The sequence below is a fragment of the Papilio machaon genome, chromosome 19 (genome assembly GCF_912999745.1).
Source record: "Papilio machaon chromosome 19, ilPapMach1.1, whole genome shotgun sequence".
Classification (NCBI taxonomy): Eukaryota; Metazoa; Arthropoda; class Insecta; order Lepidoptera; family Papilionidae; genus Papilio; species Papilio machaon.
The window spans coordinates 974,941-995,561 of record NC_060004.1 but is presented as its reverse complement, the minus strand read 5'-3'; the positions used below and the strand labels follow the sequence as shown (position 1 = coordinate 995,561).

General features: G+C 33.9%; 1 protein-coding gene across 1 annotated transcript in view; it reads right to left on the bottom strand.

Annotated features, from left to right (window-relative positions):
- Positions 1 to 20,621, bottom strand: part of LOC106708339 — a 40,466-nt gene that overhangs the window by 5,047 nt on the left and 14,798 nt on the right. The window contains exons 3-10 of the mRNA XM_045682569.1: positions 9,981 to 10,788; positions 9,259 to 9,389; positions 8,937 to 9,157; positions 8,670 to 8,710; positions 5,840 to 5,892; positions 5,396 to 5,662; positions 3,186 to 3,343; positions 2,618 to 2,904 (exon numbers count right to left, since the gene is read on the bottom strand). Of these exons, the coding sequence (XP_045538525.1) occupies positions 2,618 to 2,904; positions 3,186 to 3,343; positions 5,396 to 5,662; positions 5,840 to 5,892; positions 8,670 to 8,710; positions 8,937 to 9,157; positions 9,259 to 9,389; positions 9,981 to 10,788 (1,966 nt within the window). The remainder of the gene's footprint in view (positions 1 to 2,617; positions 2,905 to 3,185; positions 3,344 to 5,395; positions 5,663 to 5,839; positions 5,893 to 8,669; positions 8,711 to 8,936; positions 9,158 to 9,258; positions 9,390 to 9,980; positions 10,789 to 20,621) is intronic.

The window sequence follows — 20,621 nt, the reverse complement described above, 5'->3', positions numbered from 1 at the left end:
ACAAAGATCATTAGATTTTCTGAGTTTGAATTTTGTATGCTTGTGACAAATAGTCTTAGAGTAAACTTCTTTATATCCGGGTAGAAATTATCATAAAGTTGTTTCACATTTAACATTTTATGAAGTTAATATTAAAAGATATGAATACGTTAATTTGAGAGTTTATTTAACTACTCCTATTAGAAGAGCATTATTTAAGTAAGTAAAAAACTGGTTATAAAAAATAAGCCACACAAAAACTTTTTTTAACGAATCACTAACTACTACTAACTTTTGTTTTTAAATCATTTTAGTGTTTTTAACAGTTATTGTATCTGCAAATATAATGAAAATGTATTATTAATTGCCAATTCTGTATACATTTGAATATACTTTAGTGATTTTGATTTATCTATTCTTTAAATAAAATATTAGATTAATTTGACCTTGTAGCGCCAAAATAATAATTCAATATGGCCGCCTTGTATTGATACGTCAAATAATTATAATTCAATGTTAGGTATTATCTATGATAGAACAAATACATTTTGTTAACAAAGGAATGTTTATTTTAAGCTCTCGAAGTTATATTTAACTTAAATATTATTAATTTAACAATGACCTAGTAATTGACGTAATTAAATTTTTAGGTTATTTGCTTTTAAATTTTAATAAATATTATATTTAATTAAAGACAGTTAAAACTTTAAATGCACCAGGAAACAAGATTCTGGGCAAAATTTATAATTAAAAAAAATTCCGCGTAAGTTTTTGTGGGCTGTTAAAATTATCAATTTTGTATGTAAACGCTACATCAATTAGAAACGGTTATGACTGGTTGTGAGAGACCGGTTGATTATTATTACGAATAATTTATTTGCTGGAAAAGAATTTAATTTCGTAATATAAAAATATAACTAATAATATAATTTACATTCTTTAATACTTATAACTTTCAATGCCTCAAATGTTTTATTTTGGGTTAACTTGCGTCATAAATCTGCATTATGAAATATGTTATATTAAAGTTTTTTTTTTCATAAAAGTTACTGGATAGTTATTTATGTTATTTATGGCGGAATCGAAGTAATTAAAAATTCCAAAAATCTTTCTGGAATTCCTTCATTATTTCGCAATTTACATGCTATCGCTACCGCTCCGACAATGACCCCAAAATGGCGGACACTTACGAGTACACTTTCCATTTTCCATATTTTGTGTTTACGAGTTTTCGCCGGCCCAATCGGCATTTTATTAATTCAACCGGTTTACGATGCACATCGTCTTTAATCTCACTTCAAAGATTTTTTTAAAAAATCGATAAAAGTTTTATAGTACCAATATCTGCGAACTTTTTTGATCATCTCTATTAAGGGTAAATCTTTTTAAAATTATCTTGTCTTTGTGTGATAGCTACTCTATGGCCTAGGACCTCTCCTGGACCTAGGTCTTTATTCTAGAACCATGCCCCTTGCCCTGACTAACTTGTATCAATACAAATTTTCGTTCGATTGTTTATCACATAAAGCCTTTGATTCTGGGGTCAGCCATTTAACATTTAGCGAATATTTTCACTGGGTCACGGTTATAGATGTCAACTGTTCATTGAAAAAATATATAAAACACCAGTTTATGAGCGTAAAACTAATATTCATATTTCTAATTCAGAAACGCCAATGAGTCTTATATAACGGCCATGAAACGTTATCTTAAAATGAATTGAATTATTATACAACGTTTTATTTTAACGCTATTCCATAACTCGTCTTCATTTAAACATCCCTGTGTTTTTATAGTTGACTATATTTGAATAGCCCGATAAAGATTAACTTCCTATCATCAAATTTGTCATACGCTGAACAAATGTTCGCAATCTTTCACTTACACGCAACACGCAGAACAGTGAAACTTTTGTGCGCAATCCAATTAGGAGACTCGCATATTTGACACTTCGTTATAAACATCTTGTTTATTTTATTACATTGACGGTTTGTATTGGCGTCAATTTGTATTTCTCCTTGTTGAGTAACTTCTTTTTATTTTATAAAGTGGTAAACGATCAAGCGGCCACCTGAATTCACCGAAATAGCGAAGCGATCGCTGCCCAAAGACATCCGCATTGACGGACGAGGAGAGGTACAGAAAGAGAGTTATTTCCCTTCCTTTGCATTCGATCCGATGTAAGAGGTCCATCAAATCCACTTCCCCTTTTTCTTCTAAGAAAATAACGGGAAGGGAAAGAGGACTATAATAAGGCCTTCGGAACGCAACAACGCGGTAACGTGGTCGAGGTATTGCACGGATCGAGTCGGCCCATTCGTGCAACAGATGTTGTTGTTAGTAGCGTCTACCACTGTTAACACTGTTCTTGTTTCTTTGATTATGTTAGTGAAATCAGTTATGCAATTTTTTTTTAAATTGGTTAAATTCAATTTTAAACTTTGTAAACTTAAAACCTTAGTCAATTATAATACAAAACTAACTCAAGAAATTATTGGTCTATAAAATTATGCACAGATAAAACATACCTAAATCATAAAATCCAATCCTAATATCACCGTTATGTTTTGCAAACCATACATAATGACATAACATTGTCACTTAACAGCAATAAAATTATGACAGATAAAAAACTTACATTGCAGTACAACTTTGCCCCATCCGGTCACAATACATTCTCCACCGCCATTGTAGAAAGCATTGATGGAGTCTTTAGAATTAGGCATGCATATCGGTTGAATGTTGTTCGCTAGACGCAAGTTTTCACTGAGGTAAAGAATAGCTACATCGTCTTTGAGACTTCCAGATTTGTATCCTGGGTGGAAAATGATCGTTTTCACTTGCACGATCTGGAAAGGCAGAGGTTCGTCGTCGATACCAAGTTTCCATTCGCCGCCTTTGACTAGAACGTTCTTGGCGTCCAATCTGGAAAAAATCTCTTATTATTTTCTGACAAAACAATTTATAATTAAATTACTATAGATATGAAAACAGGTATGAAATGTGACTGTATAAGTTTTCAATCCAAACAGCATCCTCAGAAATAAAACTAAATAAAAGAACAATTTTTTATTATACTTGACCCAAAGGTTGTCGTCGTTCGATTTGGTCTCTGAACATAACATTAGGATCAAGTGTATGTATCACCATTTAACATCAGATGGAATCGTAATCATCGCTGGATAATAATAAAGAAAACTTCTTACCCGTCAACACAAGAAGCAGATGTCAATACAACGTCAGGCCTGGAGATAACACCGCCGCAGAGCAGACTCTTGTTGGACTGCAGCAGTACCATCGCCTGCCAGGGGATCTCCGCAAAGTCTACCTCCAGATTGTTGTGGTTTCCGTACGGTCTTTGGCCCTGGATAAATATAATAAATATAATCATGGCATCTTCTACTTGAACCATTGCTATCGGAGCTTAGCAGCCAGTTTCCTATGTTAATTTTTGTCTTTTGCTGGCTGGAATAGTTGCGCGATACTCTAAATTAGTGTCATTAAGACATAAATCTAATGGTTCGCTTAGAAAAGTTAGGCTTTCAAGAATGCGCTATTGATGAACATACCATCTACTATTCTTTTCTATATTTCTGTCTCTTTCTATCATTACCTCATTTATAACAGTTAATCGATTCATATGAGAAAAACATGTAGTGTTGGAATTTTTGTTGAAGCTATATTGTTAGCTTTTTAGTAGATTATTTAATTAAGTTAGATGTCGAGAGAAAATAAAATTTTATGGGCCTAATTTTTCCACTCAGTGATAACACATTAAAATAATAATATGCCTTAATTATTCATTTAAAAAAAAGCTATATATTGATATGACGTTAATGTGTTTGTGTGTCTTATCTAAATTTAAGACAAGTTCAGAAAAACAACAATATTTTTGTAACATTATAATTTTTTATTACACCCGTACTAAAAAAATATTAAGTCTAAAACCAACCAACTAAGGTTTATAAATGCTAAACTTGAATAATAAAACAAATAAACTTAAGATTGAATGATATTTAAGTATTCCAGACTTTATCTATCTCTGTTCCAAATTTGACCTTAACTGACGTATTAAAAATATCTTATTCCAAAATATTAAACTTCGACTTTTTATGGTAATTTAAATTTTAAATTGTAATTCAAGTTTTTGGATATTTGATAAAAGCCATCGCTCAATTAATACTTCGACTAGAATAATATAAAAATGTCTTCACAAAATATATTTCAATATTCGTATCGTGTTGCTGCTGGCTATATACGGAATTGAGACATTTTCTGTATAATTAGAGCATTTATAATTAATTGATGTCATATTTTCTTGTTTTAAAGTGAAATAAACTTTATATAAGTTCATTGATCTCAAAGCATAGCATTAATATAAAAACTCACGCGTAAAAAAATCGTGGAAAAATATGGAATTAAATCATAAAAGATAATAATTGAAGTGGTCACAGACAATAAAATTTATATTCTTGTTTAAGTATCGGAAAATTATATCTGAGATTTAGTAAATTTAGAAAAAGAAAAGGTAAATATTTTTACAAAACAAACTGGGAAACAAAAGAGAAATTAAAATAAACATGGATTTTAGATTTTGTTTCGATTTCAGTTTTATATTTCAAATATTAAATTGTAAACCCCTATTTGGCAATAGCTTTTATTGGTCGTAAAATATTTCTCTGTTCACATTCCTAATTTACATAATTTAATTAAATATTTATTAACCGTGTTATCTATACCGATGATTATTTATGAGCCGTTTGCCAAACTTCCACAGATTATAAACAGAATTAAAAATAATTGACAACTTGTTTTTTTTTCAAACATTTCGTTAGTGTTTTTAATCTATGTAATTGATTGTTTATGACCGTAATAATGGATTTAAAAAATTAAAAATGCTTGAATTGATAAGCTAAAAGATAAGTTAAAATTGATAGGTGTTGCAAGTTTTCATAGTTCAGATTCATCTATCTTCCGTCATCTTAGTCGTCAGTTTTTAAACAAGTCACATTTCATATAATCTATCTCCGTCCTAGATGTTCGACAGTCCCAATAATAAATAAGTCGTTACTTTTTTCGAGAACCTATCTTATTAAAACATTATAAAAAAATACAAAAATATTAGAATATCATATGTACTGGTATTGAAAATATAATGAAATGTCAAATTTAAGTGAAAATAATTTAAAATTCGATATTCACGGATTGACTTTGAACCATAACCTCTGATATCATGATGAAATCATTCGTCGATTTCGTAATTTTTCGTATTAAATTCGACTTTTTCAATGCTATTAGATATTTCATGTCATCATCTGTTTAAATAATTCCTCTCTAACTTTGTCCGAAATTAATATTTGGTCGGTCTGATCGAGCTTATATCAACTTTAACAATCCAACATTCAATTTAACTTACATGTTTAACACCACACTGTCCAGCACCGTCGTACCGCTGGAGGTAAATTCTGTTAGAAGAGGCGCTGTACTCATTCTCAGTAGTCAAGCCCACGCCTTGTCGGATGCCGACGCCGCCGCCTTGCACAAGGCCTACGCCTCCACCCTGAACAACAGCTTGGCCCACTCCTTGTTCAGTGTATTGCCCTTGTCCGTTCTCAAGCTTGATGCCTTGCGAGACAAAGCCGAATTTGTTGCGTTGACCTTTGCCTTGGTTTCTGATGGCGCCCTGATGGTGATAATAAGATTTTTGAGAATAAATCAAGCCGTAGTTCAAGTTGAAAGTTTATCTATGTTTTGTAACTCTTTTTGAGTTCTTTTACTTTGTATTTTTAACTTGTCCAATTTGAGGACTTATTAATATCTATGTATATATATATTTTATTACGTAGTACTAAATAAATACCTGTCCTTGCTCGATTCCATTTCCTTGACCAACGATGCTGATCTGACCTTGTCCTGTGGTGACAAATATTGTATTAAAATAAAAGATCTAAGTGAATTGTAGGTTCTAAAACCACATGTAACATACACAATGGAGAGAACATGAATTCAAATAGGATAAAAAATTCTGAGTTTATACAATAATTTTTGAAACTTTAAAAACATTTGTTTTTTGCCTATTGAGTTTTTAAGGTTTTAAATTATAATTAACAGAATTAGTACTTTATCGTATATATACATTGTCTGCTTTTCTTTCAAAGATTATAATAAAAATAATTTGTGGAATTCTCTTTCCAGTACTTGTTTAGTTGTATCATGATTTCTCCAGAAGGTAAATACAATGACTTTAAAACCCTGTAAATACTTAATCTATGATTTGTTATTATCAAAAACTAATTGTTACAAGTTATTTATTATTTTAAGTAGTCACATTTATGTTAAACACAAAAAGCGTTTTGTAATTTCAATTTGAAAATGTTGATTAGAAATTTATTAACAATTTAAAACATGCAACACATAATGAAAACGAAAACAAAAATTAAATTATTAGTCACAAAATTAATTATCTATAATCCAGTTGAAATGCTAATAGAATCCCAACAATAAAAAAATACGAAACGAATGGATATTTGTCTAATTATTGTTAAGAATTTTATTGTTATGTATTATTTATATAATTATACTTTTTTAAAAATTATATTTAAATAGATAAAAATGTAATTGACCCTTCGTAAACAAAGCAATGTAAATTTTCGAAACGTTGCGATATTAGTCGATAAGCGACTCACTCAATGTCATAGAAGTTTGTACACAGCTCACGACACAGACATTTCTATTTGTAAGTGCCAAGATCGTCGTGAGAAAAGTCACTACAATTTTCATGCTGACGGAGTATATCTAAACAGTTGATATTTAGTCACTTTGCCTTTACTAATCAAATATACGATTCGCGTCGACAATTCAACGTTGTGTGTACAAAGCGAACGCAACTCGGTGTAAAATTTTTGTTGAGATGAGAATCTATTAGCATTTTTATGAGATTATAGTTGTAGCCGGTTAGTAAGGATTACCTTGACCAATAACTTGTCGTTGACTGTATTGTCCGACTCCAGTTTGTGTGTATTGCCCTACTCCATTCTGAGTGTATTGGCCTACTCCATTCTGTGTATATTGTCCTACGCCATTTTGAGTATATTGACCAGTTTCAGTCTGGCCGTATTGACCCACACCGCCCTGACCACCTTGTCCGATTCCAGCTTGACCGTATTGGCCAACGTTAGTTTGCCCTACGCCAGCCTGTCCAGCTAATCCGAAACCAGCTTGGCCAATGCCGACTTGTCCTGTCTGTCCTACACCAACTTGCCCCCTTTGTCCTACTCCAAATTGACCAACTTGACCCACTCCAACATTACCGATCTGTCCAACGCTAGTTTGGCCGATTTGTCCAAAGCCTGTTTGGCCAATTTGTCCAACACTGCCTTGACCTAATTGATCAATACCAGCTTGACCATTTTGCCCAATTCCGTTTTGTCCAAGTCCAACTTGTCCAGTCTGTCCAATACCAGCTTGACCAATAACTCCAACACCTGTTTGGCCTCTTTGTCCAATTCCAATTTGAGTGCCCTGTCCGAAGCCAACCTGACCTCTTTGTCCGAAGCCGACTTGTCCGATTTGTCCTACGCCTACTTGTCCCCTTTGTCCAATGCCAGCTTGTCCTATTTGTCCTACGCCAACTTGTCCCCTTTGTCCAATGCCGCCTTGTCCAATTTGTCCTACTCCAACTTGTCCTCTTTGTCCAATGCCGCCTTGTCCAATTTGTCCGACTCCAGCTTGTCCTCTTTGTCCTATGCTGCCTTGTCCAACTTGTCCTCTTTGTCCTGAGCCTCCTTGTCCAATTTGTCCTACTCCAACTTGTCCTCTTTGTCCTGAGCCTCCTTGTCCAATTTGTCCTACTCCAACTTGTCCTCTTTGTCCAATGCCACCTTGACCAATTTGTCCTACTCCAACTTGTCCTCTCTGTCCAATGCCACCTTGTCCAATTTGTCCTACTCCAACTTGTCCTCTTTGTCCAATGCCACCTTGTCCAATTTGTCCTACTCCAACTTGTCCTCTTTGTCCAATGCCACCTTGTCCGATTTGTCCTACTCCAACTTGTCCTCTTTGTCCAATGCCACCTTGTCCAATTTGTCCTACTCCAACTTGTCCTCTTTGTCCTAGAGCGCCTTGTCCAAAGCTCCCTTGTCCAATTTGTCCTACTCCAACTTGACCTGTTTGGCCAATACCAGCTTGGCCGATTTGTCCAATCTCAGTTTGACCAACTTGGCCGATGCCAGTTTGTCCGACTTGTCCAATGCCCACCTGGCCTCTTTGTCCAATACCAACTTGAGTTCCTTGTCCAATTCCAACTTGTCCCCTTTGTCCCACTCCTACTTGTCCTATTTGTCCGATGCCACCTTGTCCTCTTTGTCCAAAACTTACTTGCCCTACTCCGACTTGGCCTCTCTGCCCAATTCCAGCTTGTCCGCCGAGTCCAACACCGACCTGACCGGTCTGTCCAGAACCAACCTGACCAGTTTGACCAATACCAGCCTGACCAATTAACCCAAATCCAGTTTGGCCAATTTGTCCCTGACCAGTTTGACCTATACCTGTTTGACCGTATTGTCCAATACCGGTTTGAGTTACTTGACCATTACCACCCTGACCGTATTGACCCACACCACCTTTAGCGTATTGCCCTTGACCGAATTGTGGCACTTGGTTATAGCTCGGTGTGAATTGCACACCCTGACCTGGGGTTGTTCCAAAAGTAGGAGTAGTTGGTTTTGGGGTCCTGCAAAAATAAAATTAAAAATTAGCACTAATTTTACACATTATAATCGGAAATCCCATCTAGCTGTAAAGTAAATAATTATTACAAAATGAGGTTATGATTTTTAAGTTCAATCTTTACACTCTCAGTATACCAAAAAATAAATTTAACGAGAAAGGGAAAGTTTGTTCCAAGTATTTTCATAAAATCTTGGCCTAGGCATTCATATTTTACTTCACCACGTTACCTGAAATTGTTTAGAATAGTGCTTCCAGTAACGTCAGGTCTGCCAGTGACCTGGTTTCGAATCGTACTGGAGCTATCGCGGTTATCAGGCACGTATTTGCCGTCGTTTCCTCCGAATACACCGGGCACCCACTTGCCGAGCTGGTTGGTCGGCCAGGGGTCAGTGTAGAAGGGGTCACGGCAGCATTTGCCGATGCGACCAGTCGCCAAGTCTTTACAGTCCTGATCAAAATACACGATAGTTTTGAAAAAAAAAACATAAAAACGAGTAGCAAATTATTGTTATAGCACATCGCTTTAATTTCAATATACATTGTACTTACAGTAAGTGGTACTCTGTAAGCATTTTGATCTCTTGATAGGATAATCGTAGTGTTGGAGATGATTCCATCAGCTGTGCAGAACTCGATGGGGGTACATTTTAAAGCGGCAGCACATCCGGCAGGGATTTCACCTGGTTATCGAAACATAAGCGTTATACATAGAGTCTGTTTCACAATGTCCAAGTAAAGTGCAAAATAACTAATTAACAAATTAAATGCATTACCTGTACGTATTATTATATAATTTGAATGCATATTTTGCACCAATTAAAGAGATATAAAAAAGCATTGTGAAAATAACAAAATATCATACGTAATGCACAAAGGAGAAAAAATTCATCACCAATTGTCTTGTGTGATTAAGTGTCAACAAAAAAAAATCATCTAATTAGTCGTTAAATTAAAGATTCATTTTTATTACTTGTTTCACAACACAAAAACGATGTTCCTCCTTGACAAAGATCAGTCAAATAACTTTAACCACCAAATAACTTATATCTGTATCGTATCTGACGGAAGATCCAACATATATTTTACTAGGAACTTTTTTTAACACCGAAAAGTGTGAAAGCCAACTGATGACTTATGAGATGACTTTATTCGTCAGATAAGTTGCAAGTAGCAGCATTCAGGATTTCACTCGGATGTTGTGAATCAGGCCTTTAGTTTTTATGAGATGATTGAGTAAGAATTTACAATAAGTTAAAATGTATAAAACTTACTCAGAACTGGTACAGTCGGCTGACGAGTCGTTGAAGGAAATCTTGATTCATCCAGAATAATTCCACCCTCATTATAGTCAGGGCTGGGCACGAAGGTTTCCCTGTTGATGGTCTGTTCACCCACTGGTGGTAAGTATCCGGGGGCAGAGGTGGAAGACACAGGTGGTAGGTACGTTGGTCTGCTTACAGGGCGTGGGGTTGTTACTGGACGTACTGGGGTGTAAGGACGGGGGGTTGTGACTGGACGGGGAAGGATTGGGCGGGGTGTGGAAACTGGGCGGGGGGTTGTGAACGAAGGAGTTGATGGGAACACAGTGGAACTGACGACGTTGGTGCCGCTGTTTGTGTTGTCGACGGGAGGTAGGTAAGGAATGCCAGGCTTGAGGCCGGTGCCGACTGCGCCGGGTCTGAACACGTTTGTGTTCGCGCTCTGAGAAGTGAAGGTGTCAGTTTCAAGGACGTTGCCTTGGCCTGACACTGGACGCAGAGTGGAGCCAGTAAATCCAGTGGGGGAATTTGTTGGGCCAAAAGCGCCGGTAGAACTAATTGGGATGCCGGTTGAACCGAAGTTGGTGCCGAAAGTAGCTTGGTTGGCGTCGTAACTGGAAGCTCCGTTGGATGCGGTTTGGATCCCAAAGCCTTGATTGCTTGTGCTCTGCGTGTTGATGGCGGCGGTGTTGAGCAGTCCAGAACCTTGGATCTCAGTATCGGCGGTAGCGAAGCCAGCACCAAGTGGGGTCTGGGGTACTCCGGATAAAGAGGCGTCCACTCTGCAGCAGACTTCGGTTCTTATGTCGCAGTACTGCTTCTGTAACAAAATCAGTAAGTAATTTACAGTCTAATTTTGAATGTTTTATAAGTTTAAAAAGAAGACATTTTTAATTCCTTAAATAGTTGTGTTTCAATTTGTTTTTTTTATGCCCTGTTATATATATATGCGTAAACCATCAATCATTTATTGTACTTAGAGCCAACTAATGACAGTAGAAAAATTACAAACATAAAAAAAACTCCAGCGTTGTGATGACATAAACGTAAGCTAGCTAATGCTTTGTAATTTTTTTCTATATGTTTTTTAATCGACAATTGATGCAAATGTAAATGACATTTTTGCAACATTTTTGTAATGTCACTTTGGTAAGAAATATAATTAACTAGCTGTCACTGGCGACTCCGTCCGCGAATTAAAAAAAAAACTTAATTAGTAGTCTATGTGTCCTTCCAGACTATGATCATACAACTATGCCAAATTTCATCGAAATTCGTTGAGGCGTTCTGGAGATACCTTCAAACAAACATCCATCCATCCATCTAAACGTTCGCATTTATAATATTAGTATGATTATGAGAATCATACTCGTACTTAAAAATATTTGAAATATTTATTTCCTAACAAGACTGTTGAATTATATTGAATACTAGTTTTTACCCGCGACTCCGTCCGCGCGGAATAAAAAATAGAAAACGGGGTAAAAATTATCCTATGTCCGTTTCCTGGTTCTAAGCTACCTGCCCACCAATTTTCAGTCAAATCGATTCAGCTGTTCTTGAGTTATAAATAGTGTAACTAACACGACTTTCTTTTATATATATAGATTTTAAATGAGAGATACGTCTGTATATTTTTTTGTATAATATCATAGTATGAAATATATAAAACGTTGGAATCATTACGGCATATGATTTATATTAATATGATTATATTATTATTCAAGAGATGTAACTATTTGGCGACCAAGATAGAGTTATAATTATTTTAGAGTGACATTCTCATCTACGATAGCACTGAGACACGCGTTACTCGAGGCAGCTCCCTGTTGGCTTAAGTCGGCCCTTTTGCCTCGGGTCAACCACTACTCATCACTCAAACGAAGTTGCGTATGCGTACATTAACGTACACAAGTGCTAACAAGCAAAATAGTTTTTTGTTATCTCTGTAATACTCTCTGAAAAACTAACTCTTATTTTTATTTTCAGTTGATTCGAAAGTAATAACCCACGTAAAGATAGTCGTTTTTACAGTCAAAATAGGAAAGCGACTGTCGCCGATAGATTTGCAGTTGCATTGCTTACCTTCAATCGACAGAGGAGGGGACACACAGAAAGAGGATTAACCTCTCTCATCTTCTCACTTCACTCATTCCTATGTGTCTTATCCTCTGCCAAATCCAATTCACTTTCTTTATTATTTTTTAGAAAAGGCTTGGAAGGAATTGTCTAGATTAGTGCCTGCGGCACGAACACTCATCAGAGAAATGTGAATTCATTTCACGTTTGTCTTCTGTTTAGTCGGTGTATTTATAGGTCAAGCAGTGCAAAAGATGTCATTGAAGACTCTAACATACCTAGTTGTTAAAATATTTTTTTTAAACATTGTAGTTAAGTATTCTTGTAAAGGTGATCGGTTCTTAATAACCGATCATTACATCGTTACCCGGTCAAAGCGCTAATATGACAGTAAAATAAAATATTTCATCCTCATACGAAGTAAAAACGATTATCATTTTATTTAGAAATCTGTTTCTTACGAGAATAAATTTAAAAAAAAGGTTTATTCGTAATAATATTTCGTGCGCGTCTGTACCAAAAGTCAACAAGCTTCGATGTAACAGAAAAATGTATGTCATCATACGACCTCTTCATATTGGTTTTCTGTAAAGTAAACTTTAACGCTGGCCGTTTAATATTACGTTCGAATACTTCGACTCAATTGCGACATCGTTTATCTGTTTATCCCCTTTACTGATACGTCGTAAAGTTTTGTATTATTGAGAGGTTGCGGAAGAATTGACGTTTTTTACGTTATTAATTTTTCACTTAAATAACCCGAGGCTTCATTAATTTAAAGTTCGAATAAGTATTCCAAATTTAAATTTACGATATTAAAAAGATTTATCTACTTGTCCAGTATTAAAAAAGTTTTAACTTTTTTAATTAAATGCATTCTTATTAAAAAAAAAAAATTATAAAAATAAATAGCATTTTTCGCCAATTTACATGAATCGTAAAATAAACTGATATATTAACACTGCCTTTAAATCAATGAAAATTAACTTTAAATACAAAACGCAGAAATTAAATAACACAAAATATCCGTTGTCCCCAATTTTATGTTTAATTTCTAACTGTCAAGTTGCCTTACAAACATTCATTCATCACTACAAGGTGATTACAAGTGATGAATGTTGTCTGTCAGTTGTACATAGACAGCTGTATACATAATGTATTTTTAAATAAAACGTAAAACGAATGAGGCATTAATTATTTTGTATTTTAGGATTTAAATTTAAACATTTGAATTGTATTATAAAATTGATGCGAAATAAGTACGATTAAATACGAGTAATTGTCAATTATTAATAACTAGCTTTTACCCGCGACTCCGTCCGTGCGGAATAAAAAAATAGAAAACGGGGTAAAAATTATCCTATGTCCGTTTCCTGGTTCTAAGCTACCTGCCCACCAATTTTCAGTCAAATCGATTCAGCCGTTCTCGAGTTATAAATAGTGTAACTAACACGACTTTCTTTTATATATAACTAGCTTTTACCCGCGACTCCGTCCGCGCGGAATAAAAAATAAAAAACGGGGTAAAAATTATCCTATGTCCGTTTCCTGGTTCTAAGCTACCTGCCCACCAATTTTCAGTCAAATCGATTTAACCGTTCTTGAGTTATAAATAGTGTAACTAACACGACTTTCTTTTATATATATAGATATTATTTTTGGTTATATTTTATTAAATCTATGTAAATGAAAAATCAAAATAAAAAAAAAATTATAAGATTGCCCGAGTCTAAGCAGAGTTTCTTTTACATATGATTGGTAAAAAAATATATTAATATGTCGAGTCCGCAGCAGTGGTTGATGCACGAATGGCTCGTTCAACTAGTGCAGTACCAAAATAACAGAAGTCAGGCATGAAGTGGAAGTAATTCCGGTCTGATAAGTGGGAGTATGGGAGGCCCTAATTTAGACCCTTATCACACATTTATAATAAGATGAAGATATAAAGGGAGGTTGAATCGACAGGGGAGAGAATGGATAAAAAAAAATCGTAATATTTTTGCAGCCCGATGTGTTGCAGATTTCTATGGGATGCTACACTCGAATAAACAATTCCTTAATACGAAGTTAAAACTCAATATAATACTAAATTTACAAACCCGTCGAGTATTTTGTTTACATATAAATATATTTGATTTTACATTTTGCATTGATTATAAATTTGTAATGTTTGTACAAGGTATGTGACATAGATAACAAAAAGAGGTAAATGTTTGTGACTCTGTGAATTACCACAGACAACACATTCGTATGAAAACATATTGACATCTCTTCGTTGTTTAGAAAAAGCGACGTCAATTTCTTTTTCTAAAAGTGTGCTAGCAGTAAAAAGTAATGGTTTGTACACTATTGTATTATATTGCATTGTTTAAATAAACAAAGGTCTTAGCGAAATACGAACTAAGCATATATAGTTAGTTAGGCATCTAGTTAGTGGATCCAAAACGGCTACATCTCAATGAAATTTGACACAAATGTATGCTATAGTCTGGAAGAACACATAGGCTACTAATAATTTCGCGCGGTCGGAATCGCAGGCGATAGCAATTCGACAGTACAAATGCAACTATAACTCTTGAATTTGATGATAATTTTAAAATTTAAATTATGTAAATACATTCATTAATATATCATGAAATATGACAACACTAAATAGACTTAATAAATTGTTTTATAAATTTATTGCAACACCAACAGATTGATCTAAATTGATATAAATGTTTAAAATGACAAAATGCATTTATCTATTTGGATAACGCAACAATATTTTGTTATTTATATGATAATTTTACACACGAGGTCAGATTAGAACAAATTGATTTTATTGCCTAGGCAGATCTAGACAAATATATGACCGTGACTAGTAGATAATATTTCATATCATAAATATACGAAATAGATAAAATATGGAATTGCAAGTTAGTTATAACATGTTTAAAAATACCACTGTGATACTATTCATTTTTTTTGTTATCGGGGGAAATCTTCGTAAGATACACTGCCTTTTGAGGGAACGACAGGGTTTATGTGGGATTCGTTTGTTATCATTTAACAATATAATATACTAGCTGTCGCCCGCGACTCCATCCGCGCCGAATAAAAAAAAATAATTCGTGGCCTATGTGTTCTTCCGGATTATGTTCTATATCTGTGCCAAATTTCGTTAATATCCGTTCTGGATATACATTCAAACATACATCCATCCATCTAAACTTTCGCATTTATAATATTAATAAGATTTACATAAAAATAAATCAAAAATAACCTATTTTTTATGTTTATAGTTTCATGTATTTTTATTTTTTCGATTTTGGTAAATTTTAATAGTATAATTAGTCGTGTAACAACAATAATTGATCGGACTAGAGTTCAAAAGTAGCGGGTGGCCCGGTTTATTTGCTGTCTAGTGTATATACAAATATTATAATTATTTTTTTTTCAAGATAAATGAAAGTTATAAGATGAAAGGGAATCCGCGTTTAGATTTGCTTTAAAAACTTATCAAGAATTAACTAATATTGAAAAAATACAATATATACGTAATTGGCATTTACATTTATATAAACATTTTTATTTTATTCAACTTGATTACAATTTCTAGAAATCGATTATTTTATAAAATTATGGGAATTTAAAAATGTATATATGAATCTTTAATTAAATATACATTGATATAACCATGAGATGGGTGAGTTTTATTTCTAGGAAGTTATAACGGAGATGCATTGTTCTTGTTGATCTTGAGAATTATTTTACTGTGATGTCATGTAATTAGATAGTAAAAAAAACTAGTTATTAATGATCGTGCTATTAAGGAAACCGTTACAGTTATTACATGAACGTTTTATTACATCAATATTTCTGTGTAATTAATTCTATCTTACTAATATTATAAACTAGCTTTTACCCGCGACTCCGTCCGCGCGGAATAAAAAATAGAAAACGGGGTAAAAATTATCCTATGTCCGTTTCCTGGTTCTAAGCTACCTACCCATCAATTTTCAGTCAAATCGATTCAGCCGTTCTTGAGTTATAAATAGTGTAACTAACACGACTTTCTTTTATATATATATAGTATAGATATAGATGCGAATGTTTAGATGAATAGACGTTTGAAGGTATCTTCAGAAAGGTTCATCGGATCTTGATGGCACGAATTTTGGCACAAATGTTGAACATAGTTTGGAAGAACACATAGTTTACTTAATTAAATTATTATTAATTCTGCGCGGAGAGACTCGCAGGCGAGAGCTAGTAAATTATAAAGTAAATTAAGAGTAAAGACTGACGAAGAATCTAATCAATTTGGTGGACGATAACTAGTGCTTCGACCTTACTTAGTGTGGTATAAGGAAAAGTGGTTGTTGATTTTAAAAACAAAATTATGCTCGACTAGATCCAATACTCTTTAAAATCGGTTATAGGCGCTATCTGAAGGAAAAAAATTACGCGGACGCTCACCAAAAAGATTGACGGACCAAGTTAAGTAGAAGTCGACAACTTAATTTTACGTCGTAAAGAACGCACTGAACAGCGGCAGGTAGAGGCATATCATCCGCTCCAGATGCAATCCTACATATGATGACCACGCACATCAGAAATGAGGAACCGACTTAGAGAGAGAGAGAGAGATTGGATCTTAGTATGTTGTTACCCAGGATTTCCACTGCCGAAAAACGTGTACAAAAATATACAAAAACATAAATCTAGTTACGAAAATATTTAATTATCAGTCCTGTAACTTGTCCCACGCCATTGTTCATGGAGGATGTTTAATTTTTTTTACCATTGATACAATAGGCTACATTTAGAAACAAAGCAATTAGTTCGTAGCTCCGTCTATTCCAATTAAATTGTCAAAGAAATATTGATTGCTTCCAAAAATTCGTGAAACAAATTGTGTAATAAAGAGTCCATACTTTTTCTACTTAATTAACGGCCTGTCTAATGCAAAATATATTTTTAAATCTTTCCATTTCATTGGTAGTACATAGAGCTTCGTACATTTAAAGATTTGTCTGTCTCACAGGTACAATAAACTAGCATCGTCCGCGTAGAATAAAAAAAAACTGTACGTGATAATCCAGATTATAATTGAATATGTTCCAAATTTAAGCCATATTCTTTAAGCCGTTCTGGAATTAGAAAGTATCAAACATCTTTACTCCAACCAAGATTTCATATAAGTATATTGTATTAACACTAGTCGTGTAATATTTTTAGTAATAAACAGAGAAATTTGTCAGCAATTCATATGCATATATTTTGCATCTGAAACGTAGGTATTCATATGCAAATCTGGTAAGTGCCGGCTGTTGGACGACAACACGATGTTAACAGCCGGTTACGTAGTGTAAATACAAGTTGGGAAGATCTGTTAAAGGTATTGTTTCCCAAAATAAGTAGAAATAATCGTGAGGTTTCACTAAAACATCCGTAAAATTAGGTTTAAATCATTTTTTTAAAAAAGAATGTGAGAGTAGACAATTTATACAATTATTAAAATTTAAATGTATTCGTAAACATGATGTATTACGCAAATACGTTTATACCGAAAAATTAATTTTTATACTTTTAGCTGTAATGTCTATTAGCGTTTGTCCCGCGTAATCTCTGAACTGGTTAGATCAATTTTGACGGGATTTCAAATGGAAGGTTAGTGGGGGGGTAACTTGAGCTATTTCTTTTTAATTTTACGCTGACAAAGTCGCTGATGTTTGACTTTTTTGATTATTTTGTTCAAATTGCGAGATAAATTGCAGTGATATTATAAAAATAAATGCTACTAATATGCTTTAATATTATAGGTATCGGCAGGCCTGTCGCAAGATGGACCGATGATCTGGTCAAGGTTGCGGAAGTATCCTGGTTGTGGATTGCACAGGACCGATCATCGTGGCTATATTTGGGGGACGCCTTTGCCCAGCAGTATGTGTTACAAGGGTGATTCTTTGTATTTAATAGTCTCCGAATCTTCTGATCCGATTTGAAAAATTCTTTCCCTGTTGGGTAGCTACACTATCTCCGGATGACACATGCTATATTTAATACTAGATTTGTTTTTAATTTCGCGCGGACGAAGTCACATGTTACTGCGTGTGACTTTCTTATGTCAAAAAAAATGTTTTGCCAGAAATATTTTGTAATTTATGAGATACAGTGCAAGTTACGGTTTGAACTAGTTGTCGCCCGCGACTCCGTCCGCGCGCAGTTAAAAAAAAACTTAATAGGGGTATGAAAAATAGATGTTGGCCGATTCTCAGACCCACTCAATATGCTCACAAAATTTCATGATAATCGGTCAAGCCGTTTCGGAGGAGTACGGGAACGAAAACTGTGATACGAGAATTTTATATATTAGATAAAGGTTTATATTGTTGTTGTCAAGTTGTTTAAAGATTTACAAACCTGTTAAACAAGCTAATACAACGCTTATGAATTTGAAGGTTATTTTTTTTTGACTAAATCTAGATTTAGATAAAAGTATTCTGTAATGGAAATGGTGTATGGAGATGGTTAATTTTTCTTTTTTAAATGTCAAGGACAGACTATACACACGTCTAGACTAGGATGTTTTATTCTATAATTTGTATTCTGGTATACGTTCTACGATAGTGAATTAGCATAGGTTATGTTTAACATACAAGTTTGAATGCTGTATACGTTTCGGATATATTTTATTTATTTTGTATAAAAAAATAGAATTCAATAAATATTTTATGATGCTTTTTATTTCAATATCAAGATTAGATTTTTAAATATTGTTAAGATAACGATTTTTAATGCAATAGGCTTGAAAATTAGTACACAAATGGCTTTAAGTTTAAATTCCACTTTTTAGAGTCTTACGAAATTTAGTAGTTATGAATTCTCAAGATGGTTTAGATAAGAAGATTGTCTGGTTGTAGGTCTAACACTTTTAGTAAATTCGCCTTCAAATTGTATGTATTTTGTGAAACAAAACCTTTTCTATAGTGCTGAAGGTAAAAGATAAGTAAGCTGTTTTTAAAAACTATGTCTTTTCGGTCATTAACACTCATAAAGGGAAAAGTTTTCTATTTGACTGTCTTTGTAATGAATAAACTCAAAAACTATTTAAAAAAAAGGAAAGATTTCAAAAATTCTTTCACTATTAGAATGCTACATTATCCCCGAGTAACATAGGCACAGCATTTAATCTTTCTAATATTATAAATGCGAATGTTTAGATGGATGTATGTTTGTTAGAAGGTATCTCTGGAACAACTCAACAGATCTTGATGAAATTTCATACAGATATAGAACACAGTCTGGAAGAACACATAGGCTACTTATGAAGTTTTTTTTTAATTTCGCGCGGATGGAGTGACGGGCAACAGCTAGTCTTATAAAAGACAAAAACTTTTTTGTTCTTCCGTTAATATTATTTATTTCCATGTCTGGCTTGAAAGAATAAATAACAACGTTTAGTGTGTCATATTCTTTAAGATATGAATCACAATTTTTATTAACCTTTAAAGGTGAACTTCGTGAAGGAAAATCTATGACCGAAAATTATAGTTTCAAATCGACCATAATTGGAATATACCCTATTAATATAAGAGATTTATAGGCAAAGTTATTTAAATAAATGTAAAAAAAGTGTGTAAAAAATTGTGTGTTACATTAAAGAGATAAACTCCGTAACTATCAAACTATCTATATATATAAAAGAAAGTCGTGTTAGTTACACTATTTATAACTCAAGAACGGCTGAATCGATTTGACTGAAAATTGGTGGGCAGGTAGCTTAGAACCAGGAAACGGACATAGGATAATTTTTACCCCGTTTTCTATTTTTTATTCCGCGCAGACGGAGTCGCGGGTAAAAGCTAGTAATGTACATAGTATTTGGTCGATTCAAGTAATTTTTGGTTTTTATTTATTGTTTTTTTTATATACGCCAAAATGGCGAAGCGACCGCTGCCCGACATCCGCATTTGCAGATGCATAGTTGACGAAGAATTAGACGCACAGAAAGAGATAATTTCCCCTTCCTATGCGTCCCCTTTCTTACAAGAAAAGGTTGGGAAGTAAAAAGCGGTAAAATTGTTACACGGTGCGCATCATCATGCATGTAAAACCGAGGGGCACAATAAGTCTTGTATTAAGTGTGTTAGTTTGACCTTAACCATTTCCACTGCTGAAACATGTGTAAAAGAGTATATTGTTATTTCTGTTATTATTAGATAAAAAATAGTCATCAGTTATCCTTGAACTTGCAACTAGTTTTAGAGCAATGTGTCTCGACTTATAACGAACACACACGTCTGGTTTGTGACGCGTCGGAAAATACATCTATTGTTGTTAACCGAGGTATGATTGTTTCACGAATTCCGGTTGAGAAACCCAAAAATAAAATATGTACATAAATAATACGTTATTATGAATAACAAATTATTTTTTTTGTCAAACATCTTATTGCGTTCTTAAATAGTCTTATGTTATCTAAAGATGCTGTACATTGCTATAAAAATGTCAGTAAAAGATTTCAACCATCTTTTTGTATGCGAATATTCTTAGCTTGACCTCTTAATTAGTTCTATTATGTATATA